General features: G+C 42.7%; 1 protein-coding gene across 1 annotated transcript; it reads left to right on the top strand.

Moving 5' to 3' along the window:
- The first annotated feature begins 496 nt into the window (after nt 1–496).
- Nucleotides 497–8,832, top strand: LOC120394194 (centromere protein F-like). The gene is made up of 5 exons (XM_039518428.1): nt 497–541; nt 1,708–1,840; nt 3,771–4,036; nt 7,843–7,900; nt 8,828–8,832. The coding sequence occupies exons 2-5, from the start codon at nt 1,711–1,713 to the stop codon at nt 8,830–8,832; spliced, it is 459 nt and encodes a 152-aa protein (XP_039374362.1). The 5' UTR covers nt 497–541; nt 1,708–1,710.
- Nucleotides 8,833–13,753: the final 4,921 nt, after the last annotated feature.

Here is a 13,753-nt window from a genome sequence, read left to right on the forward strand (position 1 = left end):
GACCCAGGCAGTGTGAGTGCCACTGAAAATCAGCTCGTGTGCCGTCTGTGGCACGCATGCCATAAGTTGCCTATCCTTGCGATATAAAGTCAGGTGATAAATTTAAGATAGAGGATAGCACGACACTAATTTCCCTTGCCCCTGAAGAATGTGGTTATGGAGACAGAGGTGCAAGCTGAATGTCTTTGTTGGTCCATAAATATGGGGAATTAAGATGTACAAATACTGGTTTTTCACAACATGTAACCTATTCCTTGAGTATATAGTAAGTGGAAAAGGTAGAGTAATTTGTCAATCTCTTGGTATTTGGATTGTACCGAATTGAGTCTAGTTTGGTATTGATCCTTTCTGTTTGTTGGCTGTTCAATGGCATATTTGGTGATAGCTGATCGTCAGTCCAACACCTAAATGTTACCTCTCAAATGAGCAGCTGAGGACTGAGGCGATTGAGGCCAAATTGTAAATACAATACAGATTGTAAATACAATTTACAATACAAATTGTAAATACAAATGATGGGATGTAGCCTTACCAGATTAAGGTAGGAGAATGCATTTCTTGTAAATGGTTTTGTGAACGTCCTGCATCAGAGCATGGGATTTTTGTGCAGCGATGTTAGGTTGTTGGTTCCATCTTTTTGTTGAATGCTTCTTAATCAGAGCCACGTGTGCTGAGTCACAGCAAGAGGGCTGTGCGTTTCAGCCCTTTAAACCCCTTGAACTTTGTTGATATTTTGAACACAGGAAGCTGAGAATTCATACAGCTTTGAAACATTTGTCATACATCAGCATTGTCTGAAAATGTTGTCGCTTGACACCTGTGTCTTTTAGAATGATTGATAGAGTGTGTGTGTGTGTGTGTGTGTGTGTGTTGGTATAGCAGTTGGATAGTTTGGACTAGAAGGTTGTGGGACAAAAGGAAAATAACTAGAAGCATCAACGGTTTTAGTTATGGTCTTTGGGTGACTTGTTTAAATAGCTGAAAATACAGACTTGCTGTGTCGGCAAGGTTATAATTTGTTTTCCATCCAGACCCTCCTTTTCTTGAATTTGGCTTCTGCGCACTAGTGCCCATCTGCTCGTAGTAAGTAGATGAAGAAATGATGGCTTGCTTCCAGTAGAGTCCCACCAGTGCCATGCCGTCTGTTACCCAGCAATGCAGGAGTTGGGTGGAAGGAGTTAGTTTCTTAGAAATAACTTTTATTTCAGTTCCCAGGTAGGACATAGTTGTATGGGTTATTTTAACTTTTCTTAAAATATTTGGAAAAAAAGATGCTTAGAAAATGTACTATCCGAGCCCCAGGTATTACTGACTAATAATACTTTACTTCAAATGCTACCTTGCTACCAAGAGCAACTTCATATATTTGATTCATCCACGCTGAGAGATGGGTGGTCTGAGAACAGGAGCTAGAACTGGAAAGTTCTCCTGTGTTCTGATACTGACTCCCCTCTGTGGCTTTGGGCAAGTCACTTAACTTCACTGACGCTCAGTTTTTGTGGGCTGAATTCTATCCTGTGTCAAGATCTTCTATAGGCAGGCACCGGAGAACTGTTTGTAGCTCCCTGTTTCCGTATCCTGAGCCACCTAAGTACTGCTGTGATCTGTGCCAGCTGGGAGACGTCCCAAAAGGATTGTCTGCCCTCTGAGGACTGCCAAGAGTGCCGTGACTTAATCAACTGTTTTGTAACTAATGTTTTGTTGTAGGAAATGGAGGAAAAAAACCTTCTTCGCTGCCAGTCTGATCAAAAATCTCAAGAAATCCATCAGCTGCAAGAAGAACTGAAAACAGCTAAACAGTTTCTGAAGGAGACCCAGAATTATGCGGAAGAGATGAAAAGTGAGATACACATTTCTACCTATTTAAATCCTGTTGCAAACTATTACTTCAGTGTGGAGGTTCTTTAAACAGGTAATTCTGCTAAATAGCCATTGTAAAGAAGGAGACTGCTCCAGCTTATCCCTGTAGAAGTCTAACCTTACTTAATGAGATTTCAAAATTAAATGTATGGACCCAGTCCTGCTCCCATTTTAATCAGTATTTTGCACTCTCCAATCCATGAGGCCATCCAAATAAGTGCTTTCTGTTTTGATCTTATTCTTGGCAAGTGGCAGCACTTTCGGCTAGCTAATAAAATGTAACGCCTTCTAAGTCCATTTTCTTGCTTTCGCTATCTTCTAGCTGTGGTTCTTAAGGTGTCAAATGGTAGCATTATCTCCATTTTCTGAAGGGAATAATTATGAACAAAAAATAAGTCAGAAGATGTTTGTGCTGTAGCTGTGCACTGCAACCAACAATACCTCGTCTTAATTGAAACATAACTGAATGTGGGTGCTCAGAGTCCTAGGCTGTCACCCTTAACCCCCGGACAGTTCTTCCTCTCTAACAAGTCTCTGACTATCCTCTCACCCTGCAGTGCCTCCTTCTGGTCATCCAGGGACTGAGCTCATTTCTAGCTGGAGCATCCTCTGCTGGTCACTATCCCTCTCCTCACTGGCCCCCATGTCCCTCCCAGACCCCGGTGCCCTCCCCGTCAGGCTCCTGCTCCCAGCAGAAATCCACTATCTGGGTCTCCCCCCCCCCCGGCATACCCCCCCCCCAATATCCACCTTGTCTCAGTGGCTACTGCCAGTACCATCTAGCCCCCTTTCACTGAGGCTGACTGCAGTCTGTAATGGCCACTCATCATTGGCTGGGGGATTTGGACCTGCTGCCTTTCCCTGCAACTCAGTACCTCTGTGGGACTTGGACAAGGCCCTGCGGCCTGGGGAGTTGCCAGTCTGGAGCTTTCCCTAGCCCTGCTTCACTCTAGTACCCCAGCAGCCAGGTCCCTCTCCCTTCAGAGCTAGAGGGAGACTGACTGAGTGCCTGGCTCACAGCCCTTTTATAAGGGCCAGCTGTGGCCTGATTGGGGACTGGCCCAGCTGTAGCTGCCTCCCCAATCAGCCCAGGCTTGCTGCTTTCCCCAGCCACAGCCCTCTGCAGGGCTGTTCCAACCCCTTCAGGGCTAGAGCGGGCAACCGGCCCGCCACACACCCCCTTTGAATCACCACCTAAATAATCCTTCTCCACCCTAGGTGTTGATATATTTCAAATAACTGTTGATTGCTATCATTTCCCTTCCCCTCTGTCTGCTCCTCTTTCTCACCAAGTTCTGGGTCTTGGAGACATTGAATTTTCCTTGTCCTGTAGGAAGGGAATGCGTAGTCTTGTTTCATATGGTAAGTTGGTGTTATTCAATAGAATTCTCTTTGCAATACAGGAAATCTCTTGTATTGCCCATGTCTCTTAATTTTACTCCATACATCAGTTCATCAAACACCTTGAACATTTTTATATATGCTGGATTTTAAAGAGAGGAAAATGGACAAATAGGGCACCAACATTCTTTATCTAGCCATTGGTACTGTTATCTGTCAACCATGAGTTTCAGAGTACAAGCCATCGGACCTCAGGGAAGATGGGCTGTAGAAACAGTTACAATTGTGAAGCATAGAGCGATTTGACTAGCAGTATGTTCTTTCTGCAAAACTGAATTCTGGCAATGCTAAAATTGTCTCAGCTATCCAATGTCATGGTTTGGGAATAAAGGCAGTTTTAGAACACATAAGTAATTATATTCTGAAATACTAAGAAAATGTATTGCTAGGTGAAAAATTGAAAATTGGCAATATTGCCATTTTATAGTGTTATCCATAAAAGCTAATATTGCATATTTGACATAGTTTGCTTTCACAAATTAAGCACTTATTTTTTTTTATTACTATAGAGAAGAGTTTGTCTCAGGAAATACAATTAGAAAAGAAAGAAGCTGAGATTCGGGATTTAGAGGGGAAAAATCAAGATTTGACTGAGGAACTTGAGAAAGTGCAGTCAGAGTTGCAACTTAAACAAGCTGAGATCGCTCATCTCCAAAATCTATCTGCAGCCGAGTTGGCTTGTTTAAAAAAGGAAATAGTAAACATCAAGGCAGAGCAAAAGAAACTTCAAGAGCAACTTAACAACTCGCTTCAAGAAAATGAGCAACTGAGCAAGGTAATAAAAAGAAAGAATGAATCAGTAGCACGTTACTTAGTTCATGACAGGGAAAATGGAAACTATTTCAAATGATTTGTCCTATATCTTGGTTGAAATGGTACAATACGGAAACTAACAAAGCCATGTTATTTTCAGTCTCTGTTATCAATGCCAGATAAGAGCAATATCAATATCCTTTGCTGACAGTTAATGAGGCATTTAGCTTTTAAGAGCCCAAATATTAAATTGTGTCCTTTTTAATATCTATTCTCTATTCTAAGATAACATTTGCTATAACTTCTCCATTAGTAGCATGGAAATGTGATTAAATCTGTTATCTTCTCAACTTCTGGCTATCAAAGATACAGGAGGTCTTTAGCGGGACACCTGAAAACGTGATAAAATTGTGCACGTTTTGTCTGTTCTGTGGCCCAGGTTTTCTCCTCACTGGTAACAAGGAGGTGATTCCTCTCCCCTGTAGAACTGGGAGGTGGATCAGTGTTGTTGCTGAAGGTCCCCGGACTAAGCTCCACCCTTCACCTCAGGCCACCAGAAATTGTGTCCACCAGCAGAACAAGTTGGCGGTTCAGTTTCTCCCAACACTTTGTCTTCTAATTAATTATTGTTCATTTTTCTGCCATATTGATTTCATTTCAACTTCTTGCTCCTCTTTCCCTTTCCTCAAGTAAGTTCTGTGGATCCGCAAACACGGCACCTCTCAGTAACTCCCTTTGACCGCTATTGCAGTGCTAGAAAAGCCCTGCAAGATCAAGCTAAGTCCAAGTAGTTCAGGGGGCAGCTTTTAGGGGCTTAGAGGGTTACCTATGTCTTGCTGCTCCAAGCCACCAACCCTTGCTCTGTGAGGGGACGGGGCTTTGTTGGACCAGCGCACTAGTGCCATGCATGCATCCATAAACACACCCATTGGAAGCCCTGACTCCATTGTGAGAAGGCTTGATCAGGAGCATGAGGATTCTCAAGGAGATGAGAACCCGACATAGTCTGCTCAGGAATAATACTTGGAAACTCCGAATGCGCTGGGTCCCAAAAAGGCAAAAGAATTGTTCCTTTGTAAGGAAGTAATACGTACAATTAATGAGTAGGTTGTATAAACATCAGTCTTTAAATCTTTTCTCTTGCCTTCTGTCCTGGTCTGAACCCTCACTTGAAACTGGGCGGTTTCAAAGTGAGGACCAGCATGTCTTCCCCCCCACCGCAAAATCCTAGGGTAGGTCTCCCCTTCGGCTGCCACCACCCGGTCAATTCCGTGGGCCGGGACACCCCTGTTTCCCCCCTTGGGAACACAGATCAATTCACAGAGGAGGAACCTTCCCCCTCCCCCCTCTTCCCTCTCTCCAGCCTGCTCCGGAGACAGAGATGCCTGGATTCAACCGCCTTGAATCTCTACACACAGGAAGCAGCCCACTTCCCCTCCCTTCCTGAATTTCCCCAAGGGAAGGAATTAACCAAGTCCAAAGAAAAGGAAAGAATTTATTAAGAGAACAAAAGAAAATACCGAATCTCTATGAATCCAAGCTGGGCACTCATAGGGTATAACCTTGCTAAGTTCTGGAGAGAATCCTCTCTCTTTCTCAGTACAACCATGAGGATTCTCAAGGAGATGAGAACCCGACATAGTCTGCTCAGGAATAATACTTGGAAACTCCGTATGCGCTGGGTCCCAAAAAGGCAAAAAGAATTGTCCCCTTTGTAAAGAAGTAATACGTACAATTAATGAGTAGGTTGTATAAACATCAGTCTTTAAATCTTTTCTCTTGCCTTCCCACCCTTAGGGCTGGTCTACACTGTGGGGGGGAGTGTCGATCTAAGATACGCAACTTCAGCAACGTGAATAGCGTAGCTGAAGTCGAAGTATCTTTGATCTATTTACCTTCTGTGCTCACGGCACGGGATCGATGTCCACGGCTCCCCCGTCGACTCCGCTACCGCCGCTCGCTCCGGTGGAGTTCTGGAATTGATGGGGAGCGCATTCAGGGATCGATATATCGTGTCTAGATTAGCCACGATATATCAATCCCCGATAAATCGATCCCTACACGCCGATAGGGCAGGTAGACTGGACGTACCCTTAGGATGTGTTTGCTGTTGTTTTCTCCTATATACGGGTCTCCTGGAGTGCTCTGTATCAGACTCGCTGCCTCCCTTCTCTCCCCCCCCAAGTATATCTGGGTGTGCAGAGAGATGTGTTACTTCTGTGAAGCCCATTCTCAGGTGGCAGGGTAATATAGTTTGTTCATCTCTGTTTTCAGCCTGGGACCCTCTTTCAAGCAGGGAAGGGGACCCAAATTTTAGGTCACAATGGAGTGGGAATTGTCCCTGTCTGTTTATCAGGTCAAGGACTCAGGCTTTACCAAGGAAAGGAGTTTGGAGTCTCCTCTCCCTCTCCATAGGCTTGCTCAGCATTGAAGGATTAAAGAGCACTTTAGCCAGTGTGTGCCCAGAAGAGAGGCACATAAGAATTCCATTCATTTCCGGTTAAATCTAGATGTTAAACTAAAATGTTATATAAAAAGATAAGGAAAATGTGTAAGTTTGGGGAACCTAAGTGCAGCAGTAGTCCTACCTGAGAGAGACATGGCCATGCCTCCAGAAGGGGGTTCCTTCCAAAAGATTCCATTGAGTGAGGACACTACAGCAAATTTCAAAACTCCAACTGTGGCCATTTCTTAGACTTAGTAAGGGAAATCTAGTTGGTGGCAAGCAAGTGGGCCATCGTCTCTAGGGTATGATCCTCAATTTGAGTGTGAGAGTTCTCTGGGTTACATTCTTGTCAAATCCTTGAGGTGTTGTGTAAGATATTCTTTCATGGCAATTTTTTCTCTATCTTGATGTGATTTGTAGCAAAGCATTCTTACTCTCTGGCTACAAGGAAACTGTTTACGCTCATGAACGTGAAAAAAATCATCCATACCCCGTGCATCCACTTTCATAAGTGCAAGGCTATTTGGGGAACCAGTGAAATTAGTAGCTGAGACAACAGAAGCCTGAACCCTCCTTGTCAAAGCCGGCATAGTAATCCATTGGTCACTGCCAACACCAAAGGTATTCATGAAGGGAATGGTTTCAGAGTAGCAGGAACAGGAGTACTTGTGGCACCTTAAAGACTAACAAATTTATTTTAGCATGCAGAGGAGAGTATGAAGCAGAAGCTCACATAGATGACCTAAATCTTTTTCTTCCCAAACAATTAAATCTTCAGCATCACAAAGACAAAATGAGCATTTGTGTGTGAAGAGTTTACAATTCCTATACAAGACTCTTCGTTTTGACCTATCCTCTGTGTTGAGAGGTTTAAATGGCTGGTAGTATCACAGCAAGGCTGAGGTCTCAAGTTACACAATCCTGTCCATTTACAGACAACATCACTGTTTGTGCCCTGACCAGCGAAACTTATCCATTCCCAACTTGCCAGCTGCTAGAAAGGATTCCAACCCCGCTGGAGTTCAAAATCAGACTATTCTGAATCCAGTGCAGGACATTGTTCAACCAGGTTAAAATAAGCATGGCTTTGACATTAAATTTACAACTCTGGTAAAGATTTACAAAGACCCAAAACTTCATCTCATCAATTGTATCCTGGCAGCAGTCACCCCGGAGCTAGTTTTCCCCAGTGACCAGGTTTGCTGATGCCATGCATTGGTAATGTCCTCTGAGTGGGATTTCTCAATGTGTCTCCAGAAATTCCATTTGTGGACACGTCATTCTCAGATCCTGTCCAAATGTCTCTTTTGGGGCAGGTAAGTACAAGGAACATACTTTAAGCCAACCCAGTTTTCACTTTGGCCCTTGTATGATTGCTACAGGAACACACCTCACTTGGTGAAGAGCATACCTGGAAGACAAGATGCCCCCAGGGTTATGGTGGGTGTCACAGAAAAAAAGAGCGTCCAGCTTTCTGAACCGCACACCTTGTGCTGTACCGTTTTTCAGTATGTCAGGGTACACGTCCTTTTAGTTTACTTTTACAGAATTCAGTAGTGTTGGAACAAAAACATAGGAATGGACAGATGGGGTCAAACTAGTGGTCCATTGAGTCTCCTGTATGTCATCTGACGGTGGCCAGTAGCAGTTGCTTCAGAGGAAGGTTCAAGAAACCTGTAGAGGGCAGTTATGGAATAACTAACCCACAAGGGAAATTTCTTCCTATCTCCTGTTAGAGGTTGGCTTGTGCTCTGAAGTATGAATGTTTATATCCCTTTCAACATAAGTGAGTAACCAGAGGTCAGAACTTCTCTCAGAGGCCATGGAAATAATGTCAGATGTCGAGAAGAATCCGCTGCTTTACAAGACATTTCGCATAAAGGGAAGAGGAAAGAGCTGAAATCATCCTTCTATTTCTTCACTAGCCAGAAGTTCTGGGAATTTTTGGACATGATTGATTGATAGCTAAGGAATCTCCACTATACCAGCAGAAAAAACAGATCTCTTGACGCATGGGCCCCTATTTCATCTGTACCTGAGCTGCCTACAGTTTGCAGCCTGGATATCAAAAGGAAAGTGTAGTTCAGCAGAGATTATCCTTTAGCCCAGTGATTCTCAAACTTTTGTCCTGTTGACCCCTTTCACATAGCAAGCCTCTGAGTGCACCCCCACCTCCTTATAAATTAAAAACACTTTTTTAGCCTGACTGATACATTTTGGTATCCAGGCAGAATTCAATCAGGAACTTTCATTCATTGTTCTGGTAAAGTTTCACTTATGGTGCAAAGGAAACAATACCTTACTTGCCAGGGTCTCTACTTCAAAATGAGACCGTGTTTAAACATGTCTTTTCACTCTGCCCCTAAGGTTGACCGTAACTGACTGATGTGATAGTAAACATAACAGGGCAGTGTCTACACTGCATGTTGTAATATCGTGTTAATGAACACATTAATTAATATCTTCTGAAATTTCCCAGGGCAGACATGCCCCTATTATCTTTAAACTGCTTCTACTACCTCCTTATGTCACACTCGACTTGGGAGAGGATATCAGTTCTGATGTATGCAGAATTTCCATCTAAATTATTAATGAAGTGATTCTTCTTATGACAGCACTATTCTTGCTAATAATTTAGATAGGCATGTGAACAATTCCATGTGCCACTGCAAAGAGAAATTCTGGTAATGACTATATGAAGTTTTATTTGTAACACGCATAGGTTGGGTGTTTACTGCCAAGCAGAAGGGGAAAAGTTTTTAAACCTGTCCATCTAGGTGAATTTTTTTCTTATCAATTCCCTCTGCATTTTCTAGTCTGCAATCTTTTTCTACTTCCATTTATGGTGAATGAGGGACTGTAGTTCTATGCTCTCGCTTCAGAAATAAACACATCAAAAAGCACTCATGTAGCACAGTGTGGAGCCGTTATTGTGGCAAGCAGGCATTGAATTACAGTACCCACTCCATGCCCAGCTGATGGAGCACTGTGCTTGATATTTACATTATCCTGAAGTGTGATTTATAAGGCTGCCAGATATCTACCATCCATTTATTTTGGCACCCCAATGCACATAAGGTGGACAAACATGCCTGGACCACATGCTTTTCGGCTGGGTTCTGCCATTTGGTTATTTTGAATATTATATTTAGATTATGATTTCTCTATCAAGGAAATCTACACACACGTAGCTTTCCAATAAACATGACTTTAATGTTTATCTGTTGGAATTAGAAGCTGCTATAATTCAATTGTATATTACTAAGTGAACTCTACTGTACAAATTCATACTATAACTTTTGTTTGGATTTTTAGTTGCACTGAACTTTTAATTGTAGGTGAGATGCCATTAGTGAGAGTATAATACTTAGACAGAAGAATGAATTTTCCTATTAGCAACTAAAATTTTTTTTTTATTTTATAGCTAGACAATCTGAAGGCTTTAGATCAACTGAAGAAGTAAAATGGATTCGCTGACAGTAAACTGAAGACATGGATGCAATCCTGTAAGCAGCTGGGGAAGGAAAAAGAAATGTTGCTGAAACAAACTGCTGACCATAAATGCTCTATTAAAGGAGCACAAGCCAAGTATGGGGTAGTTGAAGAAGGAGATGCTATACTAGAATGATTGTAAGGCTGCAAATCATTCGTGGAAGTGCTGGTGCAGCTGATGCCAGGATCCCAGCAGCTGGGGAAGCCCAGGAGCCAGCCGCATTGGCCGTTGCTCAGTCAGCCCCAGGCACGGTCCCTGGAGCAGCAGTCTGGGACTCGTGGTGGTGGGGCCCTGAGCCACCCCTTCCCCAGCACCAGCATTGCCCTGCTCTCTCTCCACTCCCCAGCAGTCTTCAGGAGCGTCCTCTCCCAGGCGGTAAGATTTAGTCCCAGTTATTTTTAGTAAAAGTCATGGAGGTCACGGGGCCCTGACTTTTGTTAATTGCCCGTGACCTGTCCATGACTTTTACTAAAAATACCCACGACTAAAACATAGCCTTAATCATGATCCTGTTTCTAACCTTAATGCATTTATTTAGAACACATGTTTTCAAAACCTCCATTATTACATTTGATTCAGATGAGGGGCCAGATCCTCATAAATCAGTATAGTTTCTGAAGCTCTGCTATAGTTGACTGTGGTTGCACAAGCACACGTCTTATGTACTTAATTAACAAATGAATGATTGAGATCATTGCATTCTAAACACATATTTCCAGAGTCTCCTTAAAGTTATTTGTACAGGTAACGACTCTTTCCCTTGGTCAGGTGCTGATGAGGTTGCCATCTACCTACATTCACTGACCCAGGACAACGAGCCAGAGTATGAGCCAGATGGACTCCCAGAGGTGGTCAGAAAAGGTAATTGTTACCTCTTTAGAGGAGAATGGTCCACATTGTGGGGAGTGTGTGCGCGCACGCTTATCTAAATAATCGTGTTGTCATAGGTGTGACTTGGAAGCATTGTAAAAACTTGGACATCATTGGCCAAATCCAGCCCTCATATAGGTTGCAAGAGAGGGATTCTAGGCCCAGCCATTCCCATTATAAAACACCTTTTTCTTCTGGTTGATAGGAGGTGGGGAAATTTTTGCTTAAACATTTTTAACTAAATGTTTTTTCATTGAAATGTGCTGCATTGTCAAAACCGAAATGTATTACGGAGATGTATTGATTCAGACAAAGTTTTTGCTGAGCAGGGAGGGAGACCCCCAAATTGAAAGCCTGATGTTTTTTGATTCAATTTCATTTTATGAAAGCATTTGAAAGGCTTATGTTTTCATTCCAATCTAGAATAAAAACAAATTGTGAAACCTCGAAAGGGGTAACAAAACAGAAATGTCTCCCTCTGGCCGGCTCTATGTAGAACAATAGGCGAGACATCGTTTTCAGATGGAAATGATTTTCCAGTTAATGGTGTCCCTTTAAAGGAAAAAGAGAACATTTGCTTGGGGAAAACTCTTTTTGCCATTTTAGTAGAGTTGCTGTTACACAGATCCACACCCTTGCCTGAGTTCACCTATAAAATTCTGGGAACGCAAGATAGTCCTAATAATTCCCCCATTCTGTTATTCAGTGAGTAAATTCCATTGTACTTTCTTAAATTATTACCCGTTGTCATCTCCATCTTGAATTGAGCAAGATCAGATTGATTGGAACAATAAAGTAATTTAATCAACTGTGGTTAATGGCTGTTGTTTATTTTTCAGGCTTTGCTGATATTCCTACTGGGAAAACCAACCCCTGTGTTTTGCGCAGAACAGCGCTAAACCTAAAGACCAGTGCCCGTCTTGCTGCTCAAAGCCAAAATTTGTCACCATATGGCCAACGTTTACAAAAAGGTAGGTCAGCTAATTTTGCCAAGATCTCTAAACCGACAGCTGGTGGCAGCAAATCACCAAAGGTAACTGATCGTCAAAATGTATCTGAATGTGCAGGGCCTGGGAAATCCACATAATGTATTTATCTCTCCAAGTGAGTTTGAAGATATGCCGTGTTATTCATACCTCCTTTATATCTGCCATGAATATAGTGAAGACAAGGTCATCAATGTAAATAAAATGAATAAAGCTTGGCACATAACAAAGATCTGGGCATAATGGTAAACTTAAAATTGTTGGTATGATCAAATCTGTGATCTCATGCCAAGTGCTCATTAACTTGGTAAATGGAAATGAGGTCAATCTTCCCACTTTAATGCTCATCCCAAATATTTGATTATTTCTTGAAAGGCCTGGATGCCTAGAGGGGGGGGGTGCACGTGCATATATGGATTACACGCAAAAGCACTCAAAAATTCGTATATGCTGGAATTAAGGCTCCTTGGCCCAATCTCCCTGCTCAGCCAGCCCCAGTTCTCTTAGACTCATAGACTTTAAGGTCAGAAGGGGCCATTCTGATCATCTAGCCTGACCTGCGAAACGCAGGCCACAGAATCTCACCCACCCACTCCTGTAACAAACCCCTAACCTGTGTCTGAGTTACTGAAGTCCTCATATCGTGGTTTAAAGACCTCCAGGTGAGAGAATCCTCCAGCAAGTGACCCGTGCCCCATGCTGCAGAGGAAGGTGAAAAACCTCCAGGGCCTCTGCCAATCTGCCCTGGAGGAAAAATCCTTCCGACCCCAAATCTGGCAATTAGTTAAACCCTGAGCATGTGGGCCAGACTCACCAGCCAGACACCCAGGAAAGAATTCTCTGTAGTAACTCAGATCCCACCCCATCTAACATCACATCACAGAGCACTGGGCATATTTACCTGCTAATAATCAAAGATCAATTGCCAAATTAATTGCCAAAATTAGGCTATCCCATCATACCGTTCCCTCCATAAACTTATCAAGCTTAGTCTTGAAGCCAGATATGTCTTTTGCCCCGCTACTCCCTTGGAAGGCTGTTCCAGAATTTCACTCCTCTAATGGTTAGAAACCTTCGTCTAATTTCAACTCTAAACGTCCTAGTGTCCAGTTTATATCCATTTGTTCTTGTGTCCACATTGGTACGAAGCTTAAATAATTCCTCTCCCTCCCTGATATTTATCCTTCTGATATATTTATAAAGAGCAATCAGATCTCCCCTCAGCCTTCTTTTGATTAGGCTAAACAAGCCAAGCTCTTTGAGTCTCCTTACATAAGACAGGTTTTCCATTTCTTGGATCATCCTAGTAGCCTTTCTCTGTCCCTGTTCTAGTTTGAATTCATCCTTCTTAAACATGGGAGACCAGAACTGCACAAAATATTCCAGATGAGGTCTCACCAGTGCCTTGTATAACGGTACTAACCCTCCTTATCTTTACTGGAAATATCTCACCTGATGCATCCTAAAACCGCATTAGCTTTTTTCATGGCCATATCACATTGGCAGCTCATAGTCATCTTGTGATCAACCAATACTTCAAGGTCCTTCTCCTCCTCTGTTACTTCCAAATGATGCGTCCCCAATTTATAACCAAAATTCTTGTTCTTAATCCCTAAATGCATGACCTTGCACTTTTCACTGTTAAATTTCATCCTATTACTATTACTCCAGTTTACAGGGTCATCCAGATCTTCCTGTGTGATATCCTGGTCCTTCTCTGTGTTAGCAATACCTCCCAGCTTTATTAGCACATTCCCACTTTTGTTCCAAAGTCAGTAATAAAAGATTAAATAAGATTGGTCCCAAAACCGATCCCTGAGGAACTCCACTAGTAACCTCCTTCCAGCCTGACAGTTCACCTTTCAGTATGACCTGTTGTAGTCTCCCCTTTAACCAGTTCTTTATCCACCTTTCAATTTTCATCTTGATCCCCATCTTTTCCAA

This window comes from Mauremys reevesii, unplaced genomic scaffold, assembly GCF_016161935.1.
Source record: "Mauremys reevesii isolate NIE-2019 unplaced genomic scaffold, ASM1616193v1 Contig41, whole genome shotgun sequence".
NCBI lineage: Eukaryota > Metazoa > Chordata > Testudines > Geoemydidae > Mauremys > Mauremys reevesii.

Coding starts and splice junctions, on each gene's coding strand:
- LOC120394194 (XM_039518428.1), top strand. CDS start 1,711: ATGGAGGAAAAAAACCTTCTTCGCTGCCAGTCTGATCAAAAATCTCAA. Junction 1,841..3,770: donor TTATGCGGAAGAGATGAAAA/GTGAGATACACA, acceptor TTATTACTATAG/AGAAGAGTTTGTCTCAGGAA. Junction 4,037..7,842: donor AAAATGAGCAACTGAGCAAG/GTAATAAAAAGA, acceptor TGATTGCTACAG/GAACACACCTCACTTGGTGA.